The 15,737-nt window shown below is 39.7% G+C and overlaps 1 protein-coding gene across 6 annotated transcripts in view; it reads left to right on the top strand.

The window, feature by feature from the left end:
* arvcfb (ARVCF delta catenin family member b) overlaps positions 1–15,737 on the top strand; it is a 130,985-nt gene that overhangs the window by 64,065 nt on the left and 51,183 nt on the right. For all 6 annotated transcript variants that reach the window (XM_079251399.1, XM_079251398.1, XM_079251397.1 and 3 more), the window contains exons 3-4: positions 141–781; positions 6,155–6,660. In XM_079251399.1, the coding sequence (XP_079107525.1) occupies positions 141–781; positions 6,155–6,660 (1,147 nt within the window). The remainder of the gene's footprint in view (positions 1–140; positions 782–6,154; positions 6,661–15,737) is intronic.

The raw sequence follows: 15,737 nt of genomic DNA, 5'->3' as shown, positions 1-15,737 counted from the left end.
AATTCCTGTTGCATGTTTTAATGTCAATAAGATCTCATCAGCGCATTTCTCGTTTACATAATGTAAAGACTGAATAAGACATAGGTCTGTTAGATCCATTTAGTTGTCATGTCATTCCACACTGTGTGTGCAATCCACAGGTGACTAAGATGGTGAAGACGGTGACCACAAGGACGGTGCGTCAGGTACCCCTCGGCCCTGATGGCTTGCCCCTGCCTGAAGGTTCGTCCCCGTTGGGCAGCTACACCGATTCCATTGACCGACGATACATGAAGAATGGAAGTGACCGCTTCATCACACCTCAGGCAACCTCCACCCTGACGCGCTCCTACAACAACTCCTACAACGATTCATATGGAGAAGCACCTGAGAATCAGTACATTCGCCACTATGGCCTACACGATGGCTATGCCGATTTGACAGACAACTACGGCAGTCTCTCACGCGGGGTCAACTTCCGGCCACCGCGCTACCCATACATACCCAACAGCTACCGGCCAGAGAACAGCTACACACTGCCTATCCGCAAGGACGACTACGGACATGTGGCACAGCCCCAGGTGCCCATGGGAAGCAGCACTGTGGATCTGAACCGCTCACAACCAGAACGCTTCCAGCCGGAGCCATATGGCTTGGAGGATGATCGCCGCAGCCTGGGTCCAGAAGAGGAAGAGCCCTACGAGCTGGAACCCGACTACTCCACTGCCAACCGCCGCACCCTGCCTGGAGCCAACCGGGGTCGCACTCATCGGGAACCTCTTCGTGATGTTCCCCGAGTCAGGTAAGGATGGTCCTTCAAAGTACTGAAATCTGAGAGTGAAAACCCTTTTATATACATGGGTACAGATTTCCCCTTAACACACAGGGACAGGAAATACTGAAATAAGAGCAAGAAAAAAAATCTCGTCATGTTCTTGCCATGAAAAGCCGTATAGTAAGTAAAAAAAACAAGGGTTTGATTGTCATTTTCCTGCAAACAGGCAACGAGCATGTGTTCGTGTCAGGGGTAAAGAGGCAGGGATGATTGGAGACATGACGAGGAAGGAAAAGGATGAAGGTAGAATGGTGCAGGACGGCAGGCTATTGTCAGGTCTGCCTCAGAGCTTTCTCTTGTTTCAAGCAGACCTTGATGAGAGAAGTAAAACCCCTCACTTCAGTGGGCAGAAAAAGCCTGTTAGCCTCCAAAATTCGGATCCCGAAATGGACTTTTGTCTCCTAATAACTTTCAATCAGTTTGTTGGCTTCTAAAGGGAAACCATGGTAAAAAAAAAAAAAAAAACAGTCCATCTTGGAGGAAATTGAAGCAAGGGGTTTGAAGTTGAGTCAGTAGGAAGTGTGTGTTAAAAGCTACTTTTCGATTACTGATGTGTTACAGATGGATATTTTCAAGTGTTCAGCACTTTCACACTAATCTTCAGACAAACTGTCTGAGCTAAAGTCAGTAATACAGGTCAATGTGCACCTATGTGTCTTCAAAAGGAAAAACAGAAGTAGAGCAGAATTCAGGTCAAAAACTTCTTTATTTAGTGTATGTACAGACACTCCAAGGGTTCCTCCGTTGACGCGACTGAGGCTCAAACGTTATGCCTAATCAGACTTGGTCTTTACTCAATTTTGACTTTCCTTTGACACTTGCACACCCAGTATCTCTCTATATCTCACACACTCAATAAAAATCCCCATCTTCAATAAATGAGTCACTCCTCCATCCGCCTGGTGAGAGGCGCTTGCTGTGACAGGCAATTTGTTGCCTGCTTTACATGTGTCACAACACAACCCTAACAGCCATATACATACTCACTCAGACACACACTATGACAGCAGCTCACATGTGTGTCCGAACACAAGCATGCATTTTGAAGGCAATCTGGCTAATAGCAGTAGGAAATAAATTCCAAATCCTTTTTTTTTTTTTTTTTCTCTTGAGTATCTCCCCCACTCACATCAGCTCACAACAAAACACCAGCACGCTGTAGTGACAGTATTTTCTATTTCTCCCTCTCGGGAACTGTGACAGTTGTCTGTCCTGGAGTGCCCACGCTCCCATAAGTGCTCATACTGTGATTAGTATTCTTCCAAGAAAAGACCAGTGACTCCAAAGTGCTGTAATGAATCTTAGAATTAAAGTGCTCTAATTACAGCTTATCATTTCACGCAAGCCTTCAATTATGCACAGACAAAAATGAAGATATTTAGTACTAAAATGGCTTTCTGCATCGGCGCCGTGCACTCGTTTAGTCACCATAGTCGTTCATTGTGTGTTGGCATATGAATGGGAACGATAACTTGTGGCTGAGGTTACTTGAATGTGTGTCTCTTAGATTTAAGAGTAAACTGTAATGTTAGATATTTAGATATTAAGACCCAAGGCGCTGTATGAACACGGTCTGAAGTTCACATACATGTTGCATGTGGTCATAGCGGAGACAAGTGCTGAATCATATGCAGCTGATTATGTAAATGCATCTGGGTTGTTTCTGTCCTCATTTAAAGAGCATTTATCTTGTTTGTAATCCTGAATACTGGATTATTACTTGCCAAATCGTGGTCCTCACTCTTCAGCAGAGTGGAGATCCTCTGTCTCCAGACTCCTTCTCTTTTCTGTGAATGCTGACGTGTCTAATTAGAAAAGTCTAACAAAGCTTAATCAGTTTAAATGAAAACTCTCTTCTGTTTCATTCATTTACATTTCCAATTTTTATCAGTTTTAGTTGGAGGAACTTTAGAGCCTTTCACTAATACATCTTTTTATTACATTTAGCATTTTGGCAAAAAGTGCCAGGACTGTAGATACCGATCGATCTCTTTTTGCATAATTTCTGGGCAGGCAAGGATAAACTGTCTGGATGGGTATGCATCCTACCCTCCTCACCCTTTCTAACACATCGTTTATATGTTTGTGACACAGTGTGTGTGTCCACATCCACCTTTCTGTGAGTGTGGGTGTCCTCATGCCAGAGTGATTAATAGCTGCTTTTGAACTCTGCCAGAATATAGGGGCGTCTTTAAGCCACTCTCTAATGGCTCATCTCTCCTTGGGCGATTCACTCCACTTCACCTGCCCACCTGCATCCAAAAGTTGCATACACACACACACACACACATCTATATAAACACATGCATGCATGTGTGCTCACAGTCACTCATCATTTCATTGAAAGAGGTGGGGGAGTGTCTTAATCTCATCCACGAGTGTCTGTCGGAAATGGCCTGCAGAAGTGATGTGGCCAGCTCAGCCTTCCTCTGCCTCCTCTTTACCAAGATACTTTAACTGGCAGCAAAATGTAACTTAATATTTGATGTCCCCTCTGTCATGTTTGAGGTTTCCCAGAATGCTCTTCTAAATTACATGGGGAAACAACATCACTTTACTTTACTGGCATGAAAGCAAAGTGGTTGTGGCAGTGAAAAATGCCATCTAAACACCAGCACTTATTTCTGTCCTTTTTAATTGTGTTCCCATGAAAAGTCTTCTGCACAACAAAACAATTACTGCCAATAATTTGAAAAAGGAGCAGCATAGTCAACAGGGAGTGACAGCGAAAAGCTCATAAATGTTTACATGCGAGATGCAAACATCTTTGGAGTCTGTAATCCTCTTTAGTTGATTTTCTTTGATAGGCAGACGAGCAGGGCTCAGACATCACCGTAACTGACGGGTGATTAAAAGAACTGACAGGACGTGAAAGAAAGAATAGTGTGAATATGAACGATTGTCCAGATTAATACACGAGTCTTGAGGTTTGGAGATATGGATACCTAAACACAAAACAAGTGCAGCCACACGACATTAGATAAACACGAAGATACACACAAATAGCCCAGACATTAAGCAGCTAGATTAACATGAAGAGAGAGATCTGCTGTAGTCACGTCCAGAGTATCACGTCTGGCAGCAGAGAGCCCTTTCACATCCCATGAATGCAGCCTTCCCTGTACACACAATGCCGGCAATTTAAATGCAAATCCTGACATTCCCATCACTCAGCCTCGTGACGCCTGTTTTACCAAAAGACCGAGCGCATCAGCCCAGATCTAAATGGCCCGCGATCTGCACAACTGTACATATTATCTGTGTTGAAGTGTCTGTGTGCAAAACTGTACAAGAAAAGCAGTGTGATGCATAACAAGAGAGAAAAATGGAGGAAAAATGGACAGTGCATGACAGATGTGGTGGTTAATGTGTGTAGGTCTCTGTGATGATCTTGACTCTGAGATTGGGAAGTGTCCTTTTCTTGAGGTGCATTCTTCCTGTTCTTCCTGCTGGTCATGTGTGGAGGAAATGGAATATGGGTTCCATCATGGAGAGGGCATGTCAGGATCTCAGAATGCAAGGAAACATTTCGTAACGAACAGCATATGAACACATACTGGGCAAATTTCCCTCTTTTTCCACACATATTCTATTTTACGATTCCATGTTTGTGCCAAACCTCAGAGCAGTTTCTTTCCAGATGATGTGTTGTAATCAGGCTCTTAATTTGGCCATCCTTCCATACTGTGGTAACAAGCTGCTTGTGGAGTTTTTGTGGTTCTCCAACATGTTCCCCAAAGCATACAGTGATGAGCACACAACGTTCAATATGGCTTAAGTTGGTTTTGTTGAATCAATGGCTGATATATAACCATGTAACTGCAAAGTTTCATTCAGGACTAGGGTTCTTTTCTATTCAATTATCTTGCAGCGTTCGGTCGAAGGCCATGCTCTATAGCAGTATGTCTCACTTCATCTTTATAAGTCCTCTCTCCATCCATCAGAATAGAGGATTTCATATCTTGACACATTGTTTGGGTAGGAGTTTACATCTCAGTTCATCTCGAATCGATTTCCCAGACAGAAGTAAAGTAAATGCCATAAAAGCCAAAATGCTGCTGCAAAGCTTTTGTAAAAGAGAAATACAACAGAGTCAAGGCGCGGCAGTATGCAGACCCCCCTCTTGCTTTCTCATGATGCCTTGGAAGAACTCTAAAAACACATAATTAACATAAAATTCATTAAAATTTTGAGCTCGGCTATGAAAACATACTGCCTACTGACTTCGGGCACCATTTTGCTGCGCCGCAAACCACCATACAGAAAAGATGGTGAGAGGAGACCAGCTAGTTTATGTAATGAGGGTAAACAATCTCACATAGTAGGGTGGGTAGAGGGAGATTATGATGGCTGTGTGTAAGTACACAACCCTAATTTAATTCCCCTCCCCGTGTCAGATCTCTGCCTACCAAGTATCCCCTCTTTCTTTTCTTCTGAAACAAATTTCAAAAATAGTTTTTGTAAATTGTCTGCTGGTGTTAAATGTGCCTTTCCTGACTCTTAATGCTCATGATGGGCCCTTCATCTGAAAAAATACCCCTTGTGATTAACAAGGCAAGAACTGTTGAGAACAGCCTCTAACAGGCTTCGGAAATGGCAAATTATTGAAGAAAACTCACCCAATGGACAACTATGCCACTTTGTTCCATCACCATGAATGAGTAAAGCTCAATACTGTTTAAGTCACCAGCACTAATAGCAGTAATGCTAATGAGGCTAATGCTAGTAAAGAAGTCCCACAGTGGTGGTCATTAACATTTTACCAACTGTGTGCTGAAGCCCTGGAGGCACTGTGGGGGACAGCATAGCAGCTTTCTCTGTTTCCTGCGGGAAGAAGCATCAAATTCTTAGGGTTTTTTTTTTGTTTTTGAGCAACTTGAATAAAGGAAATAAATAAAAAAGACTTCACTCGTGTTTCTGTCAAAGGTTTTACTTTGGTGTTGCCTTGTGTCTTTTTCTTTTTAACTGTCTGTTATTTTCTTTGTGCAATCTTTTCCTGTCTCTCCATCACTTTCTCTCTGACTTCATGTTTGTGAAATCTGACATGTTTGTTATTCCTGCATGACAGGAAACACAAAGCCAAATGTTGCACATCATGCCACTCTTATTACAAATAGTAATGAAAAAGCAGATGATAATAGAGCCAAACTACAGATAACTTTGTCCTCTGCTTCACCCTCTCCCCTCATTAGTCAGTGTCTCACCTCAGTTGGCTTCTCTCAAAGTCTTTCCTGGTCCCTTGGTTGTCTAATTCTTCTCAGACAAGTCTGTGTGAGTCACCCTCGATTTACCTCTTCCATCTTCTCCATCCTAACTGTCCTCTCCTCTTTTATCTGCCAGAGGGTACCCAGATGACCCAATCGAGGCAGAGCTGATCGATGAGCGTCACCCTTACATCCATGGCATGTATTCAGCCCCACTGGCTCAGCCAGAGAGGGGAAGCATGGCCAGTCTGGACAGAATGGGCGGCCGGCGTTCACCTTCCATTGACAGCATCCGCAAAGACCCACGCTGGCGGGACCCTGATCTTCCTGAGGTCATTGCCATGTTGGGCCATCCTATCGATCCAGTCAAGTCCAACGCCGCTGCTTATCTGCAACACCTGTGCTATGAAAATGACAAGATCAAGAAGGACGTGCGCCAACTGAAGGGTATTCCTGTTCTGGTGGGACTCTTGGATCATCCTAAATCTGAAGTCCACCGTAAGGCTTGCGGCGCCCTGCGCAACATTTCCTATGGCAAGGACAATGACAACAAGGTGGCCATAAAGAACTGTGACGGCATACCGGCTCTTATCCGGCTGCTGCGGAAGACCAACGACATGGAAGTCCGAGAACTGATCACAGGTAAACATTTCCATTTTAAATGAGAAATTTGACATTTTCCAAAAATGGCTCTTTTCAAAGTTATTGATATCTAGTAGTAAAGTTGGTCTTGTAAAAATAAGGGAAAATCAATGTTAAAATGTATTAAAAATTTTTTTTAAATAGGACTCTTTTACAAAAGCTGCTTGCACCACCAGAGTCAAGTTTGTTGGCTTTGCTAAGTTGCTTTTCTTGTCCCCTTAATCACCCTTAGTTCTTTTCACAGTTGCTTTATGTTGCTTTGAAGCCTTGAATTGATACAATACTGTCTTAGTTTCATTTTCAACAACACATTCAGTATATATTCATTACAACTGCACCAACCTCATGCTCTGCATAGCAATATTGGTTGAGAATCCATTTATTGGAAACATATAGTATTTAGGTCTTTCCTACTTATTACTATTTTGTAATACTGGGGTCTGCTGTATTAACTCAGTAGGGAAAAATTATGTGCTAATTTTGTGTCCCAATTAGCACTGAATTTTGTGACTTCAATAAGCTGGTGAGAAGAGATAACTCTGCATTCAAAATTATAAACGAATCACTGTTTAATAATGATACGTTTCAGCGAATTATCATACAAAAGCTTGTCTAGAAGTGGGAAGCCAAACGTTAATGTGCAGATTCACAGTCTCACAGGCATTTTCTCATTGAACGCTAACAAAGGTTACAGCGGAGTTGTAATATAGAACAGATATTGTGATGTTTGATTACTTTAACCTCATTATGCAGCACTCTAAGCGGGAAGACATTGATAGAAAGTGAAAACATTCTCTTTAGAAGAGCAGAAAGCATAGAAATATTGATCTTTTTAGGGAGAGGTATTCGCTGCATTGGGTAATGGAATATGTTTTAATTCCTTTAAGAGGAGTTATTGATTCACATGCTGTGGAAGGGTGTCCTCTCCTTATCCTGCTGATAGTCAACTGGAGGATGCACTGCTCTATGTGCATGTTTATATGTGTTCTCAGTTTATTCTGTCACATTTTGAGGTCTGAGCAAGAGTTTTTATGTTCAGTGCAGCAGTTCAGCTCAGTGTAAGTGAGAAATCTGACCCTTGTACTGTTACCACAAGCACGCAGAATTCAGGAAGTTCTTGGGATCCGACAAGGGTACCTAGCTAGGTGACAGTGTTTGATGAATATCTTGATGACATACAGCCTATTATTTACAGTACTATGCATATGTGTGTGTGTGATTTTATGTGTGTTCATGTGTCTTTCTTGCTGTGACAGAGATGTTGCAGTGAGCAATGACGGTGCTGCAGCATAAATGATTGCATTTACAGCACCGTGTTGCTCCCTAATGTAGCTAAAAATAACTCTGCACCACAAGACAAGGAGGACAGAACGGAAAGAGGCTTTTCTCCTCTCTCTCACTCATTATTCAACCCTCCCACACTAAGTCTAATTTTTTTCCCTCTTGTTCATTCATTATCAACACTCTCAGAGGTTTTCCTCCCTTAGCTGGTGTACTCCCCCTTCATCTTTAGGTGCTCATTGCTGGAGTTTTGGCCCTGGTGAAAGCAGCATCTACACAATGCAAGCTCAGCTTACATCCTTGTCCACGGGGCTGGAATTGGCCAAGTTTTTTCTACAATTAAATATAATTGGAGGGTTTTAAATTCGGGGCTCTTTTCTTAGTCTGTGTGCTTAAGAGTTTGCTGTGGAAGTTTGTGCAGTCCCTGCAAAACCACAGGAAGCTCTGTTTTCTGCAGAAGGGAATGGGTGACGTGGAAGGAACCTAGTGGTTTCATATTCCAGCACACAAGACAGACAGAGAGACAAGTCACTTATATTTTTAGATCTTCTTACTGTACTGAGTAATTCTATTTTCCTTTTCTGCTTGGCTCTGGGCACTTTGTGCTCTGCAGCAATTCTTCCTCTGAAAATGGAGATTATTAAGCAGATATGTGTCCTGCTTTCCGACAGGTAATGTCATTTAGATGAAAAACGCAGAGGGAGCAAGTTGGGTGGGAATGTGGTTCTTTTATATAGAGTATCCAGAAAAACAAGTCATGTTTTTATGTGCATTTGAATTGCAGACCATAAACATTGTTTTTTGTAGGTGTTTGTAGTTTAAAAGCATCTAAAACTCATGCTCGTGAATCAGCCATCGGGTTTGTTGCAGACTATAAAAGTTTTTCGCGGCAATCTTTTTGACATGTTGTGGCAGGAGAAGTAATTAGAAGCATTAATTAATGATGGTTGTGTCCCATTTATGTGTCCTAGTTCATGGGCTTTGATATTTGGCTTGTATGCTTGAATGACTTGCTTGTTTCACCCCATTTAATTTCTCAATCACTTCAGATGGTAAAGAGTATAAAAAATATAATGTTATTATGAAGGCAGGCCGCCGTCAGTGTTATCTGGTTCTAGATCCAGGAAAATAAATTTTCCTACTCATATTAGAATAAAAAAACTAATTTAAACAAACATGAGAAATAATAATTATACTGTCTTTAGATGCCCAGCACACCGTATTATTATTATTATTATTATTGTTTAATTTTCAGATGCCCATATCTCACCAACATACATACTAAAACCACTCTCTGACAAGCATTAAACTCGAATATACATTGTGTTTGTAATTGTTATACATGTCCTCTTTTTGTTAATTTCTACTAAATAGATAATTGAAATTACAGTCTATATTAGGGGTGGGAAATCAAAAAAAAAAAATAATAAAAAAATCGAATATCAGGATTTTTTACTTTAAAATATTCAAATAGATTTTTTGTTAAAAAATAATGTTTTTTTTAAAAAAAAAGAAATTAATGCAAATTTTTGGTCTTTTTTTGTTGATTTGTTGATCTTTTAACTTTTCTTCTTTGGCATTATAGCAGCAGAATGATCGTCTGGCGAATATGTTTTTATCCTAATTGAAAGAAAAGAAAAATGACAAAAAAATGACGAAAAATGTTTTTAGTTTACAAAAATGAGCAATATCAAAGAATCAAGAGAATTGCAATTGAAGTCAAATCGAATTGAATCGGGACTAAAGCATTTCACCCATAGTTACCAGTATGTTTGTATGTAAGAATTATTCTTGTTGTCTTTTATTTGCCGAATACATGTTTCATTCTATAATGCAAACATGAATTGTATTTTACCATAAAAGTTTGTTTGTTGACGCATTAAACAAACCTGGCTGTCAGGTACCCTTGAAATTGATGAGGACATGAAGTTCATTTGCCTCCTACATTGTAGGTTTGCAGAATGACTATCCCACACATGTACATTGCGATGATGTTGCTCAAACAATATTTTATGCAGCTTCAGCACAAAAGCTGAATTAGTATCTGAGATATTTAAGTTGTTTTACTTTGCATTTAGTTTTTGCTTTATTTTAATCTAATACATCTTGATTCCCAAACTGACCACTACATAAAATTCCAGACTCCGCAATCGGCCATCGTATCTAGTTGAACTGCTTTATAGCTTTAAATATGCTATTTTTTCATCTTGTTTTCTGCTGAGAAAAGTTACAGTATGGCTTGGTTGCAAGACAAAGAAATGCTGTGCATAAAGTGGCAAATTGTTAAAGGTTTTTTTTTTTTTTTAGCAATGAAAAATATAGGAAAGTAAAATATTGATCCGATAAGCATGCAGCAACAGTCTTTCTGTGGAATGATGTGGACTAAGACTGGAACCGGGACTGGAGTTGTGACTGAGGCTAATTAAATTTTCCAGGCACCACTGGCAGACATGTTGCTCTTCAAGCAGGGCTATTAACTTAGTTCTGCCCATTACCGTCCTCCTCCCCTCCTTCTCCTCCTCACCCCTCATGTCATCCATCACACTCACACTGGGAAAAGAAGATGAAGGCATAGTTAAGAGAAAGGCCATGCAGAAATGCAGGAAGCATCTCAACAGGAAGGGAGGAAGGGCACTTAAAAAAATAAATTCACTCCACAACTAATTAAAAAATGTAAAGTTTATATGTGTACACATGTGTGCAATAAGGCCAGAAAGGCTCAGCGACATGCAAACATGCAGTTTGCCTGATTAACTCAGGGAGGGATTACACTTCTTCAATGTAAATTCCATCTTCTGTCTCATCTTAAACATCATGACTATGAATTCCACTTACATTTATGTGCATGTGTGTATCCTGTAGAACTCATGTTTTAAACATGTTTTAATGGCTGCTTTTATGTACCAGTGAGAATATGATGAAAGTTGAAATCTTAACACTCTTTGATTTCATAAAACGAACTTAGCAGGCAGCGAATATCACACATCTCTCTAGTGGCTATATCCTAAATGAAGAAGGGGGAAATAGTAACGTCAAAGATTTTACATAACTCCCACCTTGCGCCACATGACAGAAGTGTCTCTGAGTGAAAGAACCAACATATACTAAGGTAACTGAACTTTCTTGTTGAGGTAAAATCCATCTGAAATGGATCATTTGCAGCATGACCTACTTTGTCTAACATGAAAGAAAAAAAATCAACTTTACTATTATAGTATTTGTGTATGTATATCACACAGAGTACAGTTGGACCTTAGAAAAGAAACTAAATGTTTGCATGTCTGCAAAACAAGTCGTCTTCAAAATAAGTCACAGTAAGACTTCAGTAAAAATATGTGGACGTAGAAATAAAAAAGTAATGAAGAAATACAAGCTTTTCTGTAATGGAAATAATATTTAGTCATGTATATATTTTTTTAATTATTATGCATGTATGATTTCAATAAAAGACATATTTGGGTCTCAGTTTTTCTCGAGCAGAATATTTCTATTCGATTTCCCACCCCTACTGGTGACATTCACAAAATGAGGGAAGATCTGTGCAGATTAATTATCAACAAGATGGCAGGAGCACAGCATCACTTGGTGCTATTTAAGTCATCTGTTAAAAATTCCTGTATTTTTCACATGTCAATATAAGATTTGGTGACCCCCCCGGAGCTAATCTTGAGGCAAAGGCTAAAAATCTTGAGTGTTGGTTTTTTTTTTTTTTTTGTTAGACAGCATAGTCAGGCTGCAGCTTTCAGCAGGCAACAGTGATTTACAGGTTTGGATCACTTACAGATTATTCCTAAAGAGAAGAAAAATGCTAGTTGGCTGCATCCTGTGTCTCAGCAGTGATTAACCTGAGCACATTTATCTCCTAGTTGATGGCTCTGCGGTGCATTTTCTCACAGTTCTTGGTCTGCAGAAGTTTAAAAGTATTGTATTCTGACAGCCGAAGCTTCGGTACAAATTACCCTCCATTCACAAATAAAGCTTTTTCCGTACTAAACATTTTCAGATCTGGTATTAAATGGAATTAAAGTACGCCTGACACACAGGTGTCTGTCTAAATCAGGTGGAAAGGGAAGCTTTGACATCACAATTATAATAGATTCTGTATGTGGCTTACAAGACAGTACAGCATCTTCAACACATATACACACACCTCTGACACACTGATAGAGGACAGCAGATAGACTAAACCTGATCCAGAGTCACTGGCCTGGAACAGTGGCAGGACGCTGGATGGAGATCGTCACTTCCACAGCACTCTGTCATCTTAAATAACAGTCTGTCAGTGGGCTGTATGCTTGTCGTATATGATGGATCACAGCCAGAGCAAAGACATGCCTTTTCCTCCCCTCTGGCACATGTGATATGTGTAGAGGTGACTGATTCATACAGTCTGAGTAGTATTTCAGCTGAAACACTGAAGGTGACAGTGAACAACCTAGGGTGGAAAGAATTTGCCAGACTGGATGTAACCTAATGTTTCCCATGGGAAGAAAAGGCTCAGGTGTCTTTAGCCACGTTGCAGCCCTGAGGTTCTTATGAGGCTTTGTTTGTTTCTGCAAGTTGTGTTTTGCTCCAACGTCGTCTAACGCTTGCGTGAAAGATGTGCGGTTGTGGCAAACACATTTCCAGCCAGACTGTTGAATATATTTCATGATAAATCGCTGCATTAATTAAGACATTGTGCGCCATTTATCTCACAGCGGGACGCATCGCATAGATGAATGAGAATGATGTCTTTTGTGGATTATTAATGTGCTATTTGTTTCCTTCTCATCTGCTTAAAATATGTTGCAGAGCTTATACCTGTGAACAAGTACCAAATATTCTCCTCACACTGGATAACTATGATACACTTTGCACTCATTCCTTAAACTGAAAGTGTTCATCGTGTGTTTATGACACACTGAATGTTTCTTAAATGTGTCATAAACTGATGCTAATGACACAACGGGGGGATGTAATCAGCCAGGCTGGCAGGCAGGCATGAATGTTATGCTATCTGTCATCATACCAGAGAACATACACCGTAAGTGCACATTTGTTTTTAATTGGATTTATGCCTGGATGCTGATTCTTCCTCTTAATGCTCAGGAGCGATGCTTTGGAATAAGTAACAAACTGAAGCTGTGAAAACTGAGGCTGGAGGAAATATGCATCAGGAGCGGAGCACAGGTTACACTGCACATGGTGGGGATCAACATGGCATCACAGTGTTAGTCAAATCACAAGAAGAACTCAAACCTTGGCCTGGGCTTTCCTGAGAGGGCTTTGCAGGTGTAGGACATGGCAACCTGTTCAGGGTGTACCTCAGTTCCATTCTTTAGCTTTTATTTCAAGCACACATCACCTTTTTTGAGTAGATTTTATTCATGAATCATGAAGTCTTCCTTAAAAAGGCACCATAGCCTCTCTTTTTTTTTCCTCAATATCTTCAAGCACAAGTTCCTGTCATTTATTTAATCTGATTTGTGTAAGAAGGGTAGTGGTGCGGTGTACATGTGTATATTCATATGGTTTGTATATTGTGCCTATAGCAGATGTCTAGAGTGAGACTGAGTTGATGAAGGGTTCTCACATTTTAAAGCAGTTTTGGGAGTTGAGCTCTTTGTGTGACACACTGACTTCCAGAAGTGCAAATGTTCTCACTACAGTTGGTACAGATGAGACGATGTGTTTTGCACCATTTTTTTTTTGTTTGTTTGCAGAATACTTTGTAAAGTGCTAAGTTTCATTTAGTAGTTTTCTGTAATGTAACTGTAACATCAATGCTACAGACACATAGTTGTTTTCCTCTAATTTTCCAATCATTGGCCACTCACTCTGTAGTTACTTATAAAACATGAAGACAGGACAATATAGAGACTGGTGAGAATGTGTGCAGAAAGCAGAAATGTTTATAGCAAAGTCGATGCAAGTGGATTACAATCATGTTGGTCCGGGTTCAACACCCCATGAAGGTGCTCGTGAAAATCAATACTGAATTCGTAGAGGTTTTTTTTTTTTGTTTTTTTTTTTTTTTACAATAAACACATGATGCAACAGTTTAATTACTTTAGTTTACTTTGGTAGTCTAGGGGCTGTTGGTATAGTTTTTCCTGATAGCAGTCTGGCAGGCAGGATAGAAATAGATATTTATTTCCTGAAGCATATGACAAAACTACCTCTATTTAAGTTTTTATTACTTTTCTGCACCAAACAAGCACTGTGTGTCAAGTAGAGATTCTTAGGTAGAGGGTTGATACTATTGATGAACATATAAGATCTGTGATTAATAATTACAACACAGGGCAAACATAAACACTGGCTGTACCTCTTCCTACCTGTAAAATTAGCTGGAAGCCTTGTGATGCACAAGAAGTCAATCAAAGAACTATCAACAAAAACACACTGAATGGATTCATGGTGATTCCACTTCGCTGTACTTATACAGACACTAATACATACTTATACTTGTATAGAGACTTATATTTATACAGAGCTGTGTTTCATTGGTAATAGAGGAATATGCACTAATATGTGATCCACTTATTCATTCATCCATTCATTCATTATTAATTTTGTAAAGAGAAACAAACACAACAAAAAAGTGGGGTTTTTTTTGAGACAGAATCAGATTGGAAGGCGTTTAGTTATTTTTAGCCCAATTTTCCCGTCCCATTTTTTTCTCGCCATGTTTTTGGCAAGCATGATTTCAGAAAGGAAATACTGACAGTCTGGAAAATGTACAGGAACTCTTTTAACGAAACTGGTTCAGGAAGTGCTGCAGTTCCAGGCCTCCGCTAATGGCTCGCTGTTATGGGCCAAATGGGAATCACTCCCACTGTGGGTGTCGGTGAATATGTCTTCGCAACTGTACCAGCACATTCATATGTGCAAGATGCATGTGTATTTAGGCACGTCAGCCTGAGTTTGAGCGTGTGAATGTGTGTTTAATCTTAACACTTGAGCTCCCAGCTGTTATTCTTTAGTACTGCAGTGTGTGTGTGTGTGTGTGTGCATGAATGAAGATAATGTATCAAGTACATGCATTTTTTTCTTAAATGCAGTGGAAAGTTATGTTTTGTGATTTGAGTTGTTGCTTTTTATTATGTCTCATAAAGGCAGTACCTATAAATGTGTACCTAGCAACAGTCATGCCATGCTTTATAAATCTGCAAAAGGCTTGTTCAGAATACATGAATAATTCTCAAAATGTTTTTTTTTTTAAATTTATTTTGATGGTTTTAGTTTCAGCGGCACGTATTCATAATTTATCTGAAAACTGTATATAATGTCTATTAAGCACCTGAATGTGATAGCAGTCATGGAAATAAGTAATAGAAAACAAAAATAGACACGAAGGATGAATTTATACAAAAAAAACCCCCACAGAAATGTGTCTTTTTTTTTCTTTTTTTTTTTTTTTTTTAACATTTTTTTATTCTGCACAAACTGGAGGTTGCTTCCCGCCATAGCTTCAACGTGTCTGACTTTGAACGCGGTGAATGTTGATGCTTTAACACAGAGGTTTATTTTTACAGCTGCTTGCTTGTGCTTCCAAATATTTCACTGCTTTATCTGCCTGTCGTGAAAATTCACAATGCATGAAACAAGCTCAGAGGAGTCCTTTGTTTTATTTTATTATTAAATTTGTTTTAAGCAGAAGAATAAACTATGCTGGCACAGGATTGTGTGGGAGGCAATCAATATGTAAAGTTCAAACTGATTTTATTGAGAGATATTTAATTTTCACTTCTGACATTTACGAGTTATAAAATCAATGTGTAACATATCTGCACTTGCATAACATTCATTTA

Source organism: Telmatherina bonti, assembly GCF_933228915.1.
Source record: "Telmatherina bonti genome assembly, chromosome: 13".
NCBI lineage: Eukaryota > Metazoa > Chordata > Actinopteri > Atheriniformes > Telmatherinidae > Telmatherina > Telmatherina bonti.
The sequence above is the reverse complement of the archived record's forward strand: the minus strand, read 5'-3'. Positions and strand labels throughout refer to the sequence as shown.